Genomic DNA, 20956 nt, shown 5'->3' with positions numbered 1-20956 from the left:
GGAACCATGTCACACGACCGCGCAAATTGTCAGTTAAAGCGACGCAGTGCCAAATCGCTAAAAATTGGTCTGGTCTTTGACCAGCAAAATGGTCCGGTCTGTAAGTGGTTAAAGGGACACCTGAAGAAGGAATTGGACACTGGCAAACAAAAACCACTGGCCAGCAAGGCATTATCCCTACCACTGCCAACATGCGTCAAATTTTCTAGGAAAAAGGTACATAGGAGAAGATCATAAACACAGAGGGGTTGAGCCGGTGTCTCTTAATAGACTTCAAGAAACCGATTTTACAAATACAAAAACTGTTTTCTTTATTTTTCATTAAGTGACACAGGTTACATAGTTAACCTGATACAATTGAATTACATTGCCCCCTTTATGAGGAACTGAACACTGGTAAACAAAAAAAAAAAAAGCTGCTGGCCAGCCAGGTGTAACGCTCCTACAGTTTTTTGCTGCTAGTGTCCTGCAAAGATGTTCTTTTTCATTGGCCAAGACTTTGGCTGCGTGCTGCTGAATCAAAGGAGGAAAGTAGGGAGGCACACCCAAGTGTAGTTTTTTTTGTTTAACCACTTAAGGACCGCCGTATTGCCATTGTACGTCATCGCAATGGCACAGGCAGGCACAAGCACGTACATGTACGTGCCTGCCTTCCAGCGGGTGGGGGGGGGTCCGATCGGAGCCCCTCCCGCTGGATACGGCGGTCCGGTTCGCTTCAGGAGCGATCTGAGATGAGGGGATGGCCGTTGGTTTCTGGCCACTCCCTCTCGATCGCTCCTGGCGAATGAGAAGCTTCCTCCCACTGTGTATTGTATACACAGGCAGGGAGGAAGTGATGTCATTCTCCTCGGGGCGGTCTTTTTGACCGGACTACGAGGAGAAGACAAAGTAAGTCTGCACCAACACTACTCTAACACATAGGCACACAACCCCCCCCCCCCCCGATCGCCCCCTGATCCCCCCCCCCAGTCACAGTGTCACTGATTGCAGTGATCATTTATTTACTGATCACTGCATTCAGTGTCAGTTGTAACAGTAAAAACTGTCAGGGCAGTTAGTGTTAGTTCCAGGGTAGCCCCCTACCACCCCCCAATAAAGGTTTAACCCCCTGATTGCCCCTAGAGTTAAACCTTTCACCCCCTTTTGCCAGTGTCACTAAGCGATCGTTTTTCTGATCGCTGCATTAGTGTCACTAGTGCCACTAGGTAGCTAGTTATTTTTTTAGGTTCACCACCAGGTTTTTATAGCGTTAGGTACCCCCATATACTACCCAATAATGGTTTTAACCCCCTGATTGCCCCTAGTTAACCCTTTCACCAGCGATCACAGTATAAGTGTCACTGGTGACGCTGGTTAGCCCGTTAGTTATTTAGGTTCCCCGTCAGGTTTTTATATAGCGCCAGGGACCCCCATATACTACCTAATAAAAATTTGAACCCCCTGATGGCCCCTAGTTAACCCTTTCACCAGATATCACCGTATAAGTGTTACGGGTGACTCTGGTTAGTTTGCTTTTTATAGCATCAGGGCACCCACCATTTATTACCCAATAAAGGTTTAACCCCCTGATCACCCGGCGGGTGATATCAATTAGGTTTTAGGGTCAGGGACTGCGTCGCCCCAGGCAGCGCTAGGTTAGTGCCAGTACCACTAACACCCACACGCAAAGCATACACCTCCCGTAGTGGTATAGAATCTGAACAGATCAATATCTGATCAGATCTATACTAGCATCCCCAGCAGTTTAGGGTTTCAAAAAAACGCATTGTTAGTGGGATCAGCCCAGATACCTGCTAGCACCTGCGTTTTGCCCCTCTGTCCAGCATTGATCGATCACTGTCACTTACAAAACACTAAACACATAACTACAGCGATCGCAGAGTCAGGCCTGATCCCTGCGATCGCTAACAGTTTTTTTGGTAGCATTTTATATTTAAATCCGGAAGGCAGTGCTTGGTTTTCGGGGTCGCGTACATGGCTAGGCTCCCAAAAAGTCCCCCACATGTGGTATCCCCGTACTCGGGAGAAGCAGCAGAATTTATTTTGAGGTGTAATTTGACTAATGCCCATAGCATGTGTGAGCAATATATCACTTAGTGACAACTTTGTGCAAAAAAAAAAAAAAAATTGTAAAATTCCTGCAACTTGTGGCAAAATATAAAATATTTCATGGACTCAACATGCCTCTCAGTAAATAGCTTGGGGTGTCTACTTTCCAAAATGGGGTCATTTGGGGGGGGGGGGTTTGTGTTATTTCGGCATTTTATGGCCTTCGAAACTGTGATAGGTAGTGAGGAGTGAAATCTAAAATTTGCACCCTTAGAAACCCTGAAGGCAGTGATTGGTTTTCGGGGTGCCGTACGCAGCTAGACTCCCAAAAAGTCCCACATATGTGGTATCCTCGTACTCGTACTGGGGTGCAATTCCACATATAACTATGGCATGTGTGAGCAATATATCATTTAGTAACAACTTTTTTTAAACTTTTTTTTTTTTTTGTGTCATTATTCAATCACTTGGGACAAAAAAAAAATATTCAATGGGCTCAACATGCCTCTCCACAACTTCATTGGGGTGTCTACTTTCCAAAATGGGGTCATTTGGGGGGGGGGGGTGGGGTCTGTACTGCCCTGCCATTTTAGCACCTCAAGAAATGAGATAGGCAGTCGTAAATTAAAAGCTGTGTAAATTCCAGAAAATGTACTCTAGTTTGTAGACGCTATAACTTTTGCGCAAACCAATAAATATACGCTTATTGACATTTTTTTTTTTACTAAAGACATGTGGCTGAATACATTTTGGCCTAAATGTTTGACTAAAATTGAGTTTATTCGATTTTTCTTATAACAAAAAGTAGAAAATATCATTTTTTCTCAAAATTTTCGGTCGTTTTCCATCTATATCGCAAAAAATAAAAAAATCGTAGAGGCAATCAAATACCATCAAAAGAAAGCTCTATTTGTGGGAAAAAAAGGACGCAAATTTCGTTTGGGTACAACATTGCATGACCGCGCAATTACCAGTTAAAGCAGTGCAGTGCGAAATTGTAAAAAGACCTCTGGTCCTTAGGCTGTTTATTGGTCCGGGGCTGAAGTGGTTAATGCACAAGATATTGCACTTACAGAATTGAAGAAATCATAGGCATATCAGTAAAAAACAAAAAACGCCCTTCTCGAGGAGTGCTTGCTGTCCGGTGTCCAGTTGGTGTTAGAAAGCTGAATAGGACACTGAATCCAAACAGGAAGTGCAGGGGATCCAAGCTGCCAGGCATGGAGGGAAGGACAGGTAACTAGGCTACGTACTCTGAGCACACAGCTCCTTCTACTGACCTAACACATTGTAAGCAACAGCTTAAATAGATGCTCAGGGGTATAAACAAAAGAACATCCAACCATACCACTTGGGGTTGCCAACATCCCTTATATAGTCAATTCAAGAAGGAGGTACCCCTCCAAGAAACTGGGACTTTAACGGCAACAGAATACAAAAGTTACAAAAAATACAATATATTTTATTGAAGCAAATATACAAATTTAGAATTATCAAACCAGATAAAAATTGGATGAAACTTGAAGATGAATTCCCATAGTCCAGACAGCCCGACGCGTTTCAGGACACAAACGTCTCTTCGTCAGGGGAAATAGTCAGGAAGGGATCACACTTTATAGGAATCAACTACAATCAATGAGTAAAAATAATTTCCTCACAAAAGGGCTTATATTCTAGGACATCCATCATGAAAATTACATAAGGGCATATCATCAAGTCATCATATAGTAGTGCTGTTGGACTGAGGGCATATATGACACTGCAGACATACACCAAAGATGTCACAAGGACACAGAAGTGCCGAGTGGACCACCAATCATTCACACAAGTCCCACATAGAGGTAGCAAAGAATGGCACACAAATTAGTGTCTGCTTCTGTAGGAAAAGCTCTGAATTATACGATCTAATCAAAAATAAAAGAATAATGTGCAAGATAATTATCAAGCTAAACTAAACCAAGTCCAGGGAAAATCCCTTATATGGACGTGGGCAGTGAAGAACCTGAATTGCACCAAACACATCATACCTTAGTATAATCCACAGTAAATATATAGCCAAGAGGCCGCAATGTTCATGGGTATGGAGTCAAACAACAGTAAATCTATAGAAGAAAGGGAGAAAGACAGACATCTCATATTAAACAGCCGCTATTGGTTACAAATCATGTCAGAGGATATCATCCTCTTTAGGGATGAAAAGAAGGGGCTTTAAAAAAAAAAAAAAAAAAAAAAGTTAGCCCCTCTGTGTCCTTTTTTCTTTGGTGTATGTCTTCATTGTCATATATGCCCTCAGTCCAGCAGGCACTACTATATGATGACTTTTGATGGTATGCCCTTACGTAATTTTCATGATGTATGTCCTAGAATTTAAGCACTTTTCTGAGGAAATTACTTTTACTCATTGATGTATTTGATTCCTATACAGTGTGATCCCTTCCCGACTATTTCCCCTGATGAAGGGATGTTTGTGTCCTGAAACGTGTTGGGCTGTCTAGACTTTATGGGAATTCATCTTCAAGTTTCATCCAATTTTTATCTGGTTTGATACTTCTAAATTTGTGTGTGTGTGTTTGCTTCAACAAAATATATTGTATTTTGGGTAACTTTTGTATTCTGTTGCTGTTAAAGTCCCAGTTTCTTGGGGGGTACCTCCTCCTTGAATTAACCACTTGCTTACTGGGCACTTAAACCCCCCTCCTGCCCAGACCAATTTTCAGCGCTGACGCACTTTGAATGACAATTGCACTGTACCCAAATTACATTTTTATAATTTTTTTCCCACAAATATAGCTTTCTTTTGGTGGTATTTGATCACAGATGGGGTTATTTTTTGCTAAACAAAAAAAGATGGAAAATTTTGAAAAAAATAATAATCATGTTTAATAGTTTGTTATAAAATTTTGCAAACAGGTAATTTTTCTGCTTCATTGATATGTGCTGATGAGGCGGCACTGGTGGGCACTGATAGGCACAGTTAAGGTGGCACTGATGGGCCCTGAGAGAGGACACTAATAGATGACACTGATGTGCAGCACTGTCCAGGCACTGATAGGTGGCACTGTGGGCACTGATAGGTGGCACTGTGGGCACTGACAGGTGGCACTTATAGGGGGCACTGAGGATCTGGCGGCACATCCAGTGATTGGGACATCAGTCACTGCCGCCGGTGATCACTGCTGCTGGTGATCGACTTTTTTTCCTCGCACTGTCAGCACGAGATGAAAAAATAGCCAATTACCGGCTGTGTTGACATCACGCGATCAGCTGTCATTGGCTGACAGGTGATCACGTAGTTAGGGGCTGGGATCGACCCCTTACTCCGATCTGTGATCCAGAGAGTCTGACTCACTGATCACAGAGCACGTGCCCTTCAGGGGGTGCACAGGCCTCTCAAGCACGGGACGACGTCAATAGATGTGGTCCCGGCAATACAGGTCCACGCTGTAGCCGTCATTCGGCTATAGCACAGATCCCCAGTGGTTAAATAGATGCTCAGAACCGGACCATAGCCATGGGACGAAAAGGACCAGTGGACCAGGAATATGTAAAAAAAAAACATTAGGATTATCAAAAAACATCAATAACAATAAATGTGAAAAAAATAAAAATAAATAACTGATGGATGGATAGAGAAATACTAATAATCATTTTTTTTTTTTTTTTTTTTTTAATACACATCTTCCTGGTCTGCTGGTCCTTTTAGTCCCATGGCTGCGTCCTAGATAGTCCAAATGGTGTGTTAGTTCCAGCAGTGATATTTAGAACTTCAGGATCAAACTAAACCTGTGACATCTGAACTGTCTGTATTAGGTTTTATAATAAGTGTTCCTGCAATAGAAGGTCATCTAGGTATCCCACAAGAGGAATTCTGGGAGAGTAGAAAGACCAGCACCAAGGCTAGAACCTTGGTGAACACACAGGGTGTGGACAATAGTCCAAACAATAGGGCTACAGACTGTTAATGTTGAGTGCTAGTAACAAAACAAAAAGTAGCATTAATGCACTGGAAAAATGGGGACATGTAAGCATGCATCTGATGTCCACAGAAGCTAGAAGGTCTACCTGATGGAGCGAGGCTATACAAGACTAGTTGAATTCCAAACATATCTTTGGAAGCAAATTAAGACATTTAGAACCTTCTGGTCTAAGAGGAACTAGAACGGAGAAGAGGTTAGAGAAGTCTTTCTGCAGAGGAAGTCATTGCAATGACCGATTCGTTTAAAAAGATCTGCAAGTCTGAGTAGAGACACAGGCAGGTTGGATGACAGGAATCTGGGTGAATGCAGAGAGCTGAACTAGCTTGTAGCAACTGGACACCACATCCTTTCTCAGACAAGATGTCTGCAAAGACCAACAGATATCTCGCCACTTTGATAAGTGGGGGAGTCCCTTGATGCCAAAGAATATTTTTTTGTTTGATTTTGGCTTCAGTTGCAGGAGAAGATACACTAGTTTGAGGCTTATGCCAAGTACACACTGGAAGTTTTTTTTTTTTATGTTCAACCCAGTGGGCTGAATGGAAAAAAAAAAAAACACCACAACTTACAGATCGCCATACTAACACATCCAATGTTAGTTGCGGTGATCTTCCCTCTGAGCTATTGTGTTTTTCCAACAGCGTCGCTGGCATGGGTCACATTACAAGGTAACCTTACAATCTTCAGTCCATCGGAGACCAGGTATAGCCGCAAAGTGGCACAGAGGATCAGTCGATCCAGATAGCTGCATAGTGTACTTGGTTCAAAAAGCATGCAGAAATCTTGACTGAAGAAAACTCTTAGAATGCTGAAACTGGAAGTAGGCAGCCACACACTGCAACGGGATACCAATGAGGACTTCTTTACTGTAATAAAGACAAGTACAGTCACAAGAGTCAATGGAAGGTTCACAATCTTATGCTTAAAAGGAGATCACCACACCTTTGTACAAAAATAATAAATGCACATTTTGCAGGTAAAAAAAGATATGCATTATTTTTTTGTATTAGGATCCTGTAAAGCATTGCACCAGCAATCAGCAGATCGTTACTGCCATACAGGTCTCCTGTACACTCTCAGTGCATCTGCTTACCTGTACACCCCTTACGGGTAAACCGACACTCGCTGAAAGGAAGACTGTAGTAGTTAATTGAGAACTACAAGCCGACAGCCGCTAAGTCCGAACTTGTAGTTGATTCATGCACAGAGCTCTGTGTACGAATGACACGGCCATGTAGACAGAGCCCTGCACAACTGCGCTGCTTTCAAAAACAGATATACTATATGGCCAAAATCTGCAGACACCCAACTAATACACCCATATGGCTTTTTGAACATCTCATTAGAAAACCCTGCATATTGCAAGTTCTCTTTCCTGGTGTGATTTTTGTGCTATGTCAATTTAGTTTTGTATATTTGCTGAAATAGGAAATAGTATCCTTTTATGAACAAATGTTTTCTTTTCATTAAAACCATTGTACTCTTGTAGCCATCACTGCAATTTTTTTCACTGGATTTGCTGCATAAAACAATTTTTTTTTTTTTAACCCATAATAAATGGAAAAACAACACAAACAAGTCCTGAAAACTACAATATCAAATTCATTTTATTTGGTAATTCAGTCTCCATTTGAACTATAAAATATCATCACATTGAAATAATTTACCAAGCTTTTCTGAGTTTTTTTCCTCCACAAGAAAAAATAGGAGTTAACTAAAACAAAACAAAATCAGAACAATATTTGACAAACGGTATGTCTGCTTAGTTGTCTTCCAACTGTCAACATTTGGAGAGTTTTCTCTGCAAGACCGGTTGGTCCCGATTTTCTATACGTGCACATTATCGAAGGTTAAAAATATATTCCACAACAAAAATGAGCATCTGAAGTCCCTGTGAGTTCATTGCATAAAGAGGATACTGAACGCCATCACCACACAACATACGGCAACGTAAGGACTTTTCCGTTCACCTGGAAAGTAAAATATATATTAAAATATGTAATGAGAGGAAAAACAAACAAAAAAAAGACCAGACTGATATGAAAATCAAATAAATAGAGAATCAGCTATCATTTAAAAAAAATTACAGAAATTATATTAAAATGTCAGCCAATGACACATTAAACCACATGAGTTCATTTTAAAAAGGTAAATAATAGCAAAGTCAGCACAAATCATGGAATCAATCCAAGGCTGCAATGTTTTTGGCAGCAAAAGTCACCCTGAAATATACTGCATGTTCAAACTCCAGTTACTTCCAAGATGAAGTGTCAATCATAGCTGTAAACATTACAATACATTGCTCTAATGTCTGGTGAACAACTAAACAACATCTGATGAATTTAGACAAGTGCGGGTATCGTGTGAAGCCAAACTGTATTTAAGGCTATTTATTCTGTGGTTTAAGATGCCAGTAAAGCACTGCAAAGATTAATGTACACATTTATGAAAATGCACTTCAGATTCATAGGCCGTTCCTGTATGTGACCGATTAAAACTCAATATAGGTAAACAGGGTGCATACTATGTGTGCTTTGGTAACTTTCAAATAAACATGGCTCTCATCAGTTAAAATGTTAAAGGCTTTATATTAACAGCTACATATGCAAAGTTTAGAGAGGAGGCTGTGTGAAAAAAAAAAATTGTATCAAGTATAAATGAACATGGATCCCTTAGCTTTGCATGTGAATAGTGTTACCGATATCAATTTCCTAGTAGAAAGAGCCAGACCCCATCCAATGCATGCTATCGACTGCAACTTAGCACATCTCAACGTCAAACTGATAATCTAAACCAGTGGTTCTCAACCTCAGTCCTCAAGTACCCCTAACAGGCCATGTTTTGAGAATTCCTCTAAGGCCTCATGCACACGAGACGCAGTTAAACGCGCGTTCAGATGCAGTTGGACAGTTTTTTCAACTGCCCCTGAACTCATTCAATGTTATCCTATGTGTCCATGCACAGAGTCTCGTTTTTTTCCGTTTATATGCAGTTGCGTTTAATCTCGTTTTTCCAGAAGCAAAAAAATGCGTTCAGAAACAAAAATTTCTGCGTTTCAGACGCAAAACGCGGCTAAACGCGGCTAAACGCGGCACCCGCGTTTAGCCGCGTTTGCGTTTATATGCGTTTTTAAAGGTGACCTTTTTTTTTACATTAAAAATCTCAAAAATGATTGCAAATGATGAAAAACCATTAGAAAAATATTTTAAACAATTGCAATTGGAAGTGGACAATCCACAACTTGTGGCAAGTGACGTGGCAAGTGGACAATCCACAACTTGTGGCAAGTGACATGGCAGGTGGCAAGTGATGTGGCAAGTGGACAATCCACAACTTGTGGCAGGTGATGTGGCAAGTGGACAATCCACTTGTGGCAGGGGACGTGGCAAGGAACGTGGCAAGTGGACAATCCACAACTTGTGGCAGGTGATGTGGCTGGTGACGTGGCAAGTGGACAATCCACATCTTGTGGCAGGTGACGTGGCAGGTGACATGGAAAGTGGTGTGGCAAGTGGACAATCCACAACTTGTGGCAGGTGATGTGGCTGGTGACGTGGTAAGTGGACAATCCACAACTTGTGGCAGATGGCATGGCAGGTGACGTGGAAAGTGGACAATCCACATCTTGTGGCAAGTGACGTGGCAGGTGATGTGGCAAGTGACGTGGCAAGTGGACAATCCACAACTTGTGGCAGGTGACGTGGCAGGTGATGTGGCAAGTGATGTGGCAGGTGATGTGACAAGTGGACAATCCACATCTTGTGGCAAGTGACGTGGCAGCTGACGTGGCAAGTGACGTGGCAGGTGACGTGGCAAGTGATATGGCAAGTGGACAATCCACATCTCGTGGCAAGTGACGTGGCAGGTGATGTGGCAAGTGACGTGGCAAGTGGACAATCCACAACTTGTGGCAGGTGACGTGGCAGGTGATGTGGCAAGTGACGTGGCAGCTGACGTGGCAAGTGACGTGGCAAGTGGACAATCCAAAACTTGTGGCAGGTGACGTGGCAAGTGACGTGGCAGGTGACGTGGCAAGTGATGTGGCAAGTGGACAATCCACAACTTGTGGCAGGTGACGTGGCAAGTGAACAAACCACAACTTGTGGCAGGTGACGTGGCAAGTGAACAAACCACAACTTGTGGCAGGTGACGTGGCAAGTGACGTGGCAGGTGAAGTGGCAAGTGACGCGGCAAGTAGACAATCCACAACTTGTGGCAGGTGATGTGGCAAGTGACGTGGCAGGTGATGTGGCAAGTCACGTGGCAAGTGGACAATCCACAACTTGTGGCAGGTGATGTGGCTGGTGACGTGGCAAGTGGACAATCCACAGCTTGTGGGTGGTGGCATGGCAGAGGACGTGGAAAGTGGACAATCCACATCTCGTGGCAAGTGACGTGGCAGCTGACGTGGCAAGTGACGTGGCAAGTGGACAATCCAAAACTTGTGGCAGGTGACGTGGCAGGTGACGTGGCAAGTGATGTGGCAAGTGGACAAACCACAGCTTGTGGCAAGTGACGTGGCAAGTGGACAATCCACAACTTGTGGCAGGTGACGTGGCAAGTGACGTGGCAGGTGACGTGGCAAGTGATGTGGCAAGTGGACAATCCACAGCTTGTGGCAGGTGACGTGGCAGGTGACGTGGCAAGTGAACAATCCACAACTTGTGGTAGGTGACGTGGCAAGTGACGTGGCAGGTGATGTGGCAAGTGACGCGGCAAGTAGACAATCCACAACTTGTGGCAGGTGATGTGGCAAGTGACGTGGCAGGTGATGTGGCAAGTCACGTGGCAAGTGGACAATCCACAACTTGTGGCAGGTGATGTGGCTGGTGACGTGGCAAGTGGACAATCCACAGCTTGTGGCAGGTGGCATGGCAGATGATGTGGAAAGTGGACAATCCACATCTCGTGGCAAGTGACGTGGCAGGTGACGTGGCAAGTGGACAATCCACAATTTGTGGCAGGTGACCTGGCAGGTGATGTGGCAAGTGGACAATCCCCAACTTGTGGCAAGTGACGTGGCAAGTGGACAATCCACAACTTGTGGCAGGTGCCGTGGCAAGTGACACGGCAAATGCAAGTGTACAACTGCTCTCTATGCTGCTGCTGCTCACTCTGATCAAAATAGCAGAAATAGTTTAAAAAAATGCTTTGAGAGCTTGGGGAGGGTCTACATGATGTTATCTTTATAAACGCGTTTAAACGCAAACGCGGCATGCAAACGCGGCAAAACGCGCGTTTCTAAACGCGCGTTTCTAAACGCGCGTTTCAGCTTTTTTTTTAACAGAGGTTTCATCTGCGTCTCGTGTGCATGAGGCCTAATGCCACGTACACACGATCAAACAATCCGGTGGAAGAGTCCGCCCGTGTGTAGGCTCCGGCAGACTTTTTTACCCAAAAGTCCGGTGGACTAAGATTGGAGTTTTGCACACCAATCTGTCCACCGGACTCGCATTTCGGCGAACAGTACGGCCGTGTGTGTGCCAGTCTGCCGTACTTTTGAAATGAACGGACCTTTCCCCGCCAGAGAAAAGTCTGCTCATTTTGAGCACGTCTCCAGGTAGCCGGGACCAGCGAAGGAGGAGTCGCTGGCCCTGTCACCTGGTATGGACTTAAAGGGGAATCCCTACGCTGAAAAAACGGCATGGGGTCCCCCCAGGTCCATATCAGACCCTTAACCAAGCACGCTACCCGGCCGGCCAGGAAAGGGGGTGGGGACGAGCGAGCGCCCCCCCCCCCTCCTGAGCCGTACCAGGCCACGTGCCCTCAACATGGGGGGGTGCCTTGGGGAAGGAGGACCCCCGAAGTCAGAAGAAGAGGGCGGCGGCGAAGAAGAAAGCCGGGCTCCTCCGCTAGTAAAAGAGCTAGCAGAAGATAGCGGAGGAGTCTGGTGAGAAGACCCCCGAAGACGGAAGAAGACCCCCAGAGCTGTGCAATAAACTATTTTAACCCTTGTGTGTTGTGTTTTTTTTTTCCTTTTCTTTTTCACAGGTGAATGGGTAGGGGTACATTGTACCCCATACTCATTCACATAGGGTGGGGGGCCGGGATTCGGGGGCCCCCTTATTAAAGGGGCTCATGGATTCCGATAAGCCCCCCGCCCGCAGACCCCGACAACCAACGGCCAGGGTTGTCGGGTAGAGGCCCTTGTCCTCATCAACATGGGGACAAGGTGCTTTGGGGTGGGAGGGGCGCACGGCCCCCCCTTCCCCAAGGCACCCCCCATGTTGAAGGTATGGCTCAGGAGGGGGGAGGGGCGCTTGCCCCCACCCCCTTTCCTGGCCGGCCGGGTAGCGTGCTCGGATAAGGGTCTGATATGGACCTAGGGAGGGTACCCCCACACCGTTTTTTCGGCGTAGGGATTCCCCTTTATGTCCATACCAGGTGACGGGGCCAGCGATGTCTCCTTCGCTGCTCCCGGCTACCTGAAGACGTGCTCAAAATGAGCGGACTTTCCTCCGCGTGTGTGGGCGAGTCCGTTCATTTCAAAAGTACGGCGGATAGTCCGCCAGACTAAGTCCACCGGATAGTCTGATACGCGTGTATGCGGCATTAGATAAAAATAGCTGTCCAAAATACCAAGCCATTGACTCTGATTTAAAGCACCTGTGCAAGATAAAGGAAAACCTGCAAACATGGCCTGTTGGGGGTGCTTGAGGCCTGAGGTTGAGAACCACCGACCTAAACCACCACAATTATCTCTGCTGGCTTTGTGAAGAGTGATACCAGAAACAGCTCTATCCTCAGGTATGGCTTTACAATGATCTCAGCAGTCAGGGAGAACTGAAACTCAGAAGTAAATGCTCCCAGTACAGTTTGAGAACATTCAAGCACAGCAGTTCTAGGATATACCCTTCAACATGAATGTAAGCTGCAGGCCATGTTTTGACATGGGATATTATTTACCAATGCTGCCTAAATGAGCTTTTCAAGTGGTTTAATTTAAAATTAGGCAATGACATTATGAATGCACTCTGCATGTTTTTCACACCAGAAATGCATATGTATAAAAAACAAAAAAAAAAAAACAAACACACAACACAAATACAAATATAAAAACGTACCCAGAACCTATAAAGTGTTTCATGGCCACAAATGTGGCACAGATTTTACCAAGCTGTTTAAAGTCATATTGTGCTAGTATGCATTGCATATAGCACAATTTGACAGTCTAGTCTGAAAACGAAGCCATCGCGGAGCACGCTGTCACCGCTTCTTCGCCTGGTCTTCGGCAATCTGAATGGCTGAACCAATGATTAGATCACGGTTTATGGCACGGCTCTGAAGGAAAGGCACGAGTATGCACATTCATTCAGAGTGAATGCGCCGGAGACGTCACCAGCTGCACCGAAAGTAAATATCTCAATGGTGCATGTTTAGGAGAGGTTTACTGTACCTATAGGTAAGCCTTATTATAGGCTTACCTGTAGGTAAACATCATATATGGGGAGTTCACTCTGACTTACTACTTCCATTCCACCCATTGCCTATAAAACGGCAGACGGGAAGCAGTTAATGTACCCGTACATCACCTTGCATCCCCGGCTCCTGTGCGACTTAAGAACAGGCACCCGGGAGCGCAAGGGTAGGTAGGTCACCCGGGGACAGCAGATCACACTACCACTGTGTCCGGGTGATAGGAAGTTGTTTTACCATGTTGAAGGTAAAGACCAGTTCTCTCTGTTCTCACTGTAAGAGCAGAGAAAACCGATGCTGCAGCCTGTGAATGTACAGCAGCCTGTCAGGCTGCATGCAGTATCAGCCTGCCCCAGTGTCCCCGATTACAGTCCCCCAGAATGTAATAAAAAATGCAGCCAGCCCTGCCACCTGTCCCAGTGCTCTCAAAAACACTGTCATACACCATACCAATGTTCTGATCACCATCATAACCCATACCAGTACCACGATCACCAGCATTGGCCATACCAGCATCCTTACCACCATACACCATATTAGCGCCCCGATTACCACCATACAATATACCAGCATCCTGATCACCACCATACCCTATATTAGCATTCTGCTCATCCCCCTATGCCATATCAGTGTCCCGATCATTGCCATACCAGCATCCTGATCACCGCCATACCCCATACCAATGTCCTGATCACTTCCATGCCCATTCTAATGTCCTGATCACTGCCATAAGCCTTACCAGAGGCCAGCATTTTAGGGTCTCAACTGATCAATTTTCAGATATATATCCCCTAGTTTGTAGACTAACATTCACACAGTTATTTTTACCCAAAAATGTAGCGGAATACATTTATAAAGAAAGATTATTCAAATTAGCAAAGTCTTATAAAAAAAACAAAAAAACAAACAATCTTTTTTTTATCTTCAAAAATGTCAGTCTTTTCATTTATATAGCAAAAAAATAAATAAAAAAACCCAGCAGTGATCCAATACCACCAAAAGAAAGCTCTATTTGTTTGAAAAAAAAAAAAAAAAAGGGAAGATAAAAAATTTCATATGGGTACAGTGTTGCATGACCGCATAATTGTCAAAGAGCAACAGTGCTAAAAGCTGAAAATTGGCCTGGACTGAAAGGGGGTGGAAGTGTCCAGACTTAAAGTGGTTAAGGCTGTGCTCACATCTGAGCATTCCAGGAACATGCAAAACATGCATGTCACATTTGTGGTGCCCCAAACACAAACAGAAAAAGGCTTGTTTTTGCACGTGGCCAACATGCTAAAATGCCACTAAAAACATGCCAAGCTCTATGCCTAAAAAAAAAAAAAAAAAAAAAAAGAAGGTGTCACATGTAGGGTAAATCTAACTAAATATAAAAGCAACTTACTTTTAGAAATCACAAAACGCAAAGCAGCACTACAATTGTTACAATTACAATTTAATGATCATCATGGAATAGTTAATGTGGCAAGTTCAGTTATCTGTCCTAACTGATTTCATGTTACATTTTGCAGTGTGTGTAAATCTTATATGTAAAGTTTTATCATTATTACTTTAAGATTCATGATTATATGCAAAAAAGGAGTTTTTTTTTTGATCGGTAGACTCACACCTGTCTACATTAAAATGTTAACTTACCAATCCGTGCACACTTCCAAAATATTCCAAGTACTCTGCAACAAAAACACATAAAGATTACTTAAGAATAAGCAGAAACATAAATTACGTATAGGAAACAATGTATTTGAAACATTCATAGTGTCTTGGAACAGTTTAGGCGAGTGTATATTAAAGATGTGAGATACCATTAGAGCTGGCCATACATACAGTGGTGTGAAAAAGTGTTTGCCCCCTTCCTCATTTCCTGTTCCTTTGCATGTTTGTCACACTTAAGTGTTTCGGAACATCAAACCAATTTAAACAATAGTCAAGGACAACACAAGTAAACACAAAATGCAATTTGTAAATGAAGGTGTTTATTATTAAAGGTGAAAAAAAATCCAAACCATCATGGCCCTGTGTGAAAAAGTGATTGCCCCCCTTGTTAAAACATACTATAACTGTGGTTGTCCACACCTGAGTTCAATTTCTCTAGCCACACCCAGGCCTGATTATTGCCACACCTGTTCATAATCAAGGCATCACTTAAATAGGAGCTGCTTGACACAGTAAGGTCCACCAGAAGATCCTTAAAAGCTACACATCATGCCGAGACCCAAAGAAATTCAGGAACAATTGAGAAAGAAAGTAATTGAGATCTATCAGTCTGGAAAGGGTTATAAAGCCATTTCCAAAGCTTTGGGAATCCAGCGAACCACAGTGAGAGCCATTATCCACAAATGGCGAAGACATGGAACAGTGGTGAACCTTCCCAGGAGTGGCCCGCCGCCCAAAATTACCCCAAGAGCGCAGCGACGACTCATCCAAGAGGTCACAAAAGACCCCACAACAACGTCCAAGGAACTGCAGGCCTCACTTGCCTCAGTTAAGGTCAGCGTTCATGCCTCCACCATCAGGAAAAGACTGGGCAAAAATGGCCTGCATGGCAGAGTTCCAAGGAGAAAACCACTGCTGAGCAAAAAGAACATCAAAGCTCGTCTCAATTTCTCCACAACACATCTTGATGATCCCCAAGACTTTTGGGACAACATTCTGTGGACCGATGAGACAAAAGTGGAACTCTTTGGAAGGTGTGTGTCCAAGTATATCTGGCGTAGAAGGAACACTGCATTTCATAAAAAGAACATTATACCAACAGTAAAATATGGTGGTGGTAGTGTGATGGTCTGGGGCTGTTTTGCTGCTTCAGGACCTGGAAGACTTGCCGTGATAAAAGGAACTATGAATTCTGCTGTCTACCAAGAGATCCTGAAGGAGAATGTCCGACCATCTGTTCGTGTACTCAAGCTGAAACTAACTTGGGTTCTGCAGCAGGACAATGATCCTAAACACACCAGCAAGTCCACCACCGAATGGCTGAAGAAAAACAAAATGAAGACTTTGGAGTGGCCTAGCCAAAGTCCTGACCTAAATCCTATTGAGATGTTGTGGTATGACCTTAAAAAGGCCGTTCATGCTCGAAAACCCTCTAATGTAACTGAATTAGGACAATTCTGCAAAGATGAGTGGGCCAAAATTCCTCCAGGACGCTGTAAAAGCCTAATTGCACGTTATCGCAAACGCTTGGTTGCAGTTGTTGCTGCTAAGGGTGGCCCAACCAGTTATTAGGTTTAGGGGGCAATCACTTTTTCACACAGGGCCATGATGGTTTGGATTTTTTTTCACCTTTAATAATAAACACCTTCATTTACAAATTGCATTTTGTGTTTACTTGTGTTGTCCTTGACTATTGTTTAAATTGGTTTGATGTTCCGAAACACTTAAGTGTGACAAACATGCAAAAGGAACAGGAAATGAGGAAGGGGGAAAACACTTTTTCACACCACTGTAGATTGAAATTGGGCGGGACAGCAGGGACCAGTGAAATGAACATGCCCAGGGAAAAATAAAAAATAAAGTTATGAAAAAATGTGCAGTCAATAAAGAATCAAGACTTTTTTTTTTAATTTGTGTAAAGTGGTTGTAAGACATGGAATTTGAACAAAGTATATCCCTCAATAGTGTGCACTTGTCTCAATCCAGAGCACTGTGTTATTTCTGTCTGCTGCTTCATTAGAAAAAAAAAAAAAAGTGAACGGGAGGGACCTCCAGCAGATTGACAACTTCAGTTTGTATGCTTTTGTGGGGGGTTGTCCCTGCCCTCTAATGTGGATGTTTACCATAGAGATTTCTGGCAGACCAGATGGTCGCTGGAGTCTCTATGATCGTTCGGAGGCCGGGCGTGATGTTATGATGGCGCGGCCGGACTTTGCATTCAAACAAATAGCGCTGCCTCGGCCTCAGGCTTTTCAGCCTAGAGGTGAGATGTGGGGTGTTACTGACCCCATATCTCACTGTAAAGGAGGACTGATTATGTCTTATTCCTATTACAAGAGATGTTTACAAGAAAGTAAAATTAACAAAAAAAATAAAAAAAAGTAAAGCGCCCCTGTCCCCTTGTGCTCACATGCAGAAGCGAATGCATATGTAAGTCCCGCCCACACAGGAAAACAACGTTCAAAGCACACATGTGAAGTGTCGCAGTGAATGTTAGAGCAACAGCAATAATTCTAGCCTTACAACTCACCTGCAACTCAAAACATGAAATCAATAAAAAATGTTGAAGCTCTGCCTATGGGGATTTTTAAAGTACTGAAGTTTGGAGCCATTCCACATCCGTGTGCAATTTTGAAGCGTTGGGTATCTACTCGACGCAACTTCATCTTTCACATTATGAAAAAAACATTGGGCTAACTTTACCTTTTTTTTTTTTTTTTTTTTTTTTTTTAAAGCAAAAATTTTTTTTTTTTTTGGAAAGAAAAAAAAAAAAAAAAAAAAGTGTTCAAAAGTTTGCTGCGCAAAATAAAAAACGACCACCATTGTATTCTCTAGGTCAGGGGTGCCCAAACAGTGGCCCGGGGCCACATGTGGCCCACGGAGCCCTCTGATGTGGCCCGCGACCTTCTGTGGGATGGCAGATTGGCAAGCCCAGATCATGGTCTGGGATGGCAGGTCTGCAACCCATCTGTGTTGTTAAAGTGGAAGTAAACCCTCCTATCGTTTTCAGCCAAGGAAGCTGCCATCTTGGCCTCTGTTTAATCTTCAACTGTCGTGATGCTGCATATGTGATCAGTTATGACACCAGCCATTGGATGGTTTGACAGTTTGGTTGAGAGCACAACCAATGTGACAGTTAGCATTTCCGGCATGCCGGGATTGTAACTGTTATTTTTAATCCTGCCTAAAACACAATGTGTTATTTACTATAGTGCTAATATGCATTTGCACAAATGCTCTCAAAATAGCAAAATCACATTAATTAGCACCCAAACGAAATTTACTATAGCGCTGGAGAAAAAAATACTCCCAAAATCTAATTCGCTATAGCTCCCAGAAAACAGATAGCGTCCAAACAATGACTCTTACTAGGACCTTGATAAATTGCACATGGAAATAATTATTATACAGGACTTATTTAGCGCCAACAGTTTGCGTAGCGCTTTACATCATCAGGGAAGACAGTACAATTACAATACAATGCTCATTAGTGCTTACAATCTAGAAGGAAACAAAGGGTAGTAGCTGTGGGGGATGATCAGATGGACAAAATGAAAAACACAGTTGTAAGATGTGGGTAGGATAGGCTTCTCTGAAGAGGAGAATTTTCAGGGATTGTCTTAAAAGCTAATAGAGTAGGAGATAGATGGACATATTAGGGTAAGGAGTTCCATAGGTTTGAAGAAGCTCTGGAAAAGTCGTGGAGATGAGCATGGGAGGAGGTGATTAGAGAGCAGGAGGTCTTGAAAAGAACATTTAGGTTATTTAGAGACTAGGTCAGTGATGTAGCTGGGGGCAGAGTTGTGGATGGCTTTGTAGGTAGTTAGTATTTTGAAATTAATTTGTTGGGTGGGCGGGAAGCCAGTGAAGGGATTGACAGAGAGGAGTAGCAGAGACAGAGCAGTTGGTAAGGTGGACGAGTTTGGCAGCGGCATTCATGATGAACTGAAGGGGGGATAGAGTAATGATTTGATCGCCTAAATAGTACTGAAATATGTGGTATATTGTTTAAAGATAATATGCTATTAAACTGTGTGAAAAGTGATATATACACTGAAATAGCTTTAAAATTCTGAGAAGAGAAAAATTCCCGTCTCTGTACAACTAGGAGCCAGCACAACTGAGCATGCTCAGACTTGTAAACAACTCTCATGCCCTTTTTACAGGGAGCTATAGTAAATACCAAGATTAGCGCTGGGCTAAAATGCATTTTTGAGAGTGAAAATTTGCACTATATAGCCCAATGCACGTTTCCACCATTGATTCTAATGGTACAATTGTAACTTCCCCAAATAAATAATTTTAATGTTGAGATGAACTTTATCTTTCTCTCAAATAAAAATTGTCCTTGTGATAATGTTGCTTCTTAATATAATTTTGTTTTTAATAATGCTAGAATGTGTAATGTTTTCATGCTTTGGTAAAATATATTTTTCTCTGCATCTCTCATTTGTTCTCAATCTCACAAAAAGCTTTACCTAAACTCACACAGTGCATCTGCATTGATTAACTTCTTGCACCCCTGGGACTAAGGACAGTTTGACACCACAGAGATGCAGCCTACAAACCTGACAGACCCTTGCATCTTTCATCCAGTGCTGCACTGACGTTTCTGGAGTCTGAGTCATGGGGAAAGCAAAAAGAATTGTCAAAGGATCTGCGGGAAAAGGTAGTTGAACTGTGTAAAACAGGAAATAGATATAAAAAGATATCCAAGGAATTGAGAATGCCAATCAGCAGTGTTCAAACTCTAATCAAAAAGTGTAAAATGAGGGGTTCTGTTGAAACCAAACCATGTTCAGGTAGACCAACTATAATTTCACATCGGTCAGGAAGATTGTTCAAGATGCAAAGGAAAAAACCCACTTCAACTTCAAGTGAAATACAGGACTCCCTGAAAACATGTGGTGTGGCCATTTCAAAATGTACAATAATGAGGCACATGAAGAAAGATGGACGGTACGGTTACAATACGCCAAACAGCACAGAGACAGGCCTCAAACCTTCTGACACAAAGTCATTTGGAGTGATGAGACCAAATTTGAACTTTTTGGCCACAAACACTACATTTGGAGAGAAGTCAACAAGGCCTATGATGAAAGGTACACCATTCCTACTGTGACACACAGAGGTGATCGCTAATGTTTTTGGAATGTGTGCGCTACAAAAGTACAGGAAATTTGGTTAAAATTGTTGGCAAGTTGAATGCAGTATGTTATCAAAAAATACTGGAGGAACATTTGTGTTCATCAGCCAGGAAGCTGCACATGGAACATACTTGCACATTCCAACATGACAATGATCCAAAACACAAGACCAAGTCAAGCTGTCATTGGCTACAGCAGAATAAAGTGAAGGCTCTGGAGTGGTCATCTCAGTCTCCCGACCTCAATATCATTGAGCAACTCCGATCTCAAAAACGTACAGTTCATGCAAGACGGCCCAAGAACTTACAGGAACTGGATGATTTTTGCCTACAGGAATGGGCAGCTTTACAATCTGAGAAGATAAAGAGCCTCATCCACAAATACTACAAAAAAGACTTCAAGCTGTCATTGATGTTAAAAGGGGCAATACACGGTATTAAGAACTGGGGTATGTAAACTTCTGATCAGGGTAATTTGGGTAGTTTCTGTTATGATTATGATTTAAAGACTCAGCCCTTGAAGGACTCATGGGTTCAAATCCCACAGAGAGATACTAAAAGATTGCATTGCTGAAAATAGGCGAATGCCAATTAGCCAATGCATTTTAAGTTTGGTTGAGTCTATCATAATAAAAAGAAAAGTATGGGTTTGTTTTTGTGGAGATTCATACTTGCCTAGGTGGATGCAGCATCAGACCGATGCTGCATCTGTCCC

General features: G+C 43.1%; 1 protein-coding gene across 2 annotated transcripts in view; it reads right to left on the bottom strand.

Annotated features, from left to right (window-relative positions):
- Window positions 1-7615: 7615 nt before the first annotated feature.
- Window positions 7616-20956, bottom strand: part of TMEM167A (transmembrane protein 167A) — a 52601-nt gene continuing 39260 nt past the window's right edge. For both annotated transcript variants that reach the window (XM_077462446.1, XM_077462447.1), the window contains exons 3-4: window positions 15078-15112; window positions 7616-7996 (exon numbers count right to left, since the gene is read on the bottom strand). In XM_077462446.1, the coding sequence (XP_077318572.1) occupies window positions 7926-7996; window positions 15078-15112 (106 nt within the window). In that variant the 3' untranslated portion in view covers window positions 7616-7925. The remainder of the gene's footprint in view (window positions 7997-15077; window positions 15113-20956) is intronic.

The sequence above is a fragment of the Lithobates pipiens genome, unplaced genomic scaffold (genome assembly GCF_037356315.1).
Source record: "Lithobates pipiens isolate NorthernLeopardFrog02 unplaced genomic scaffold, aLitPip1_a1.2 Scaffold_3, whole genome shotgun sequence".
In the NCBI taxonomy this organism is placed as follows: Eukaryota; Metazoa; Chordata; class Amphibia; order Anura; family Ranidae; genus Lithobates; species Lithobates pipiens.
Note: the sequence above shows the minus strand (reverse complement) of the source record. Positions and strands in the feature narration are given on the sequence as shown.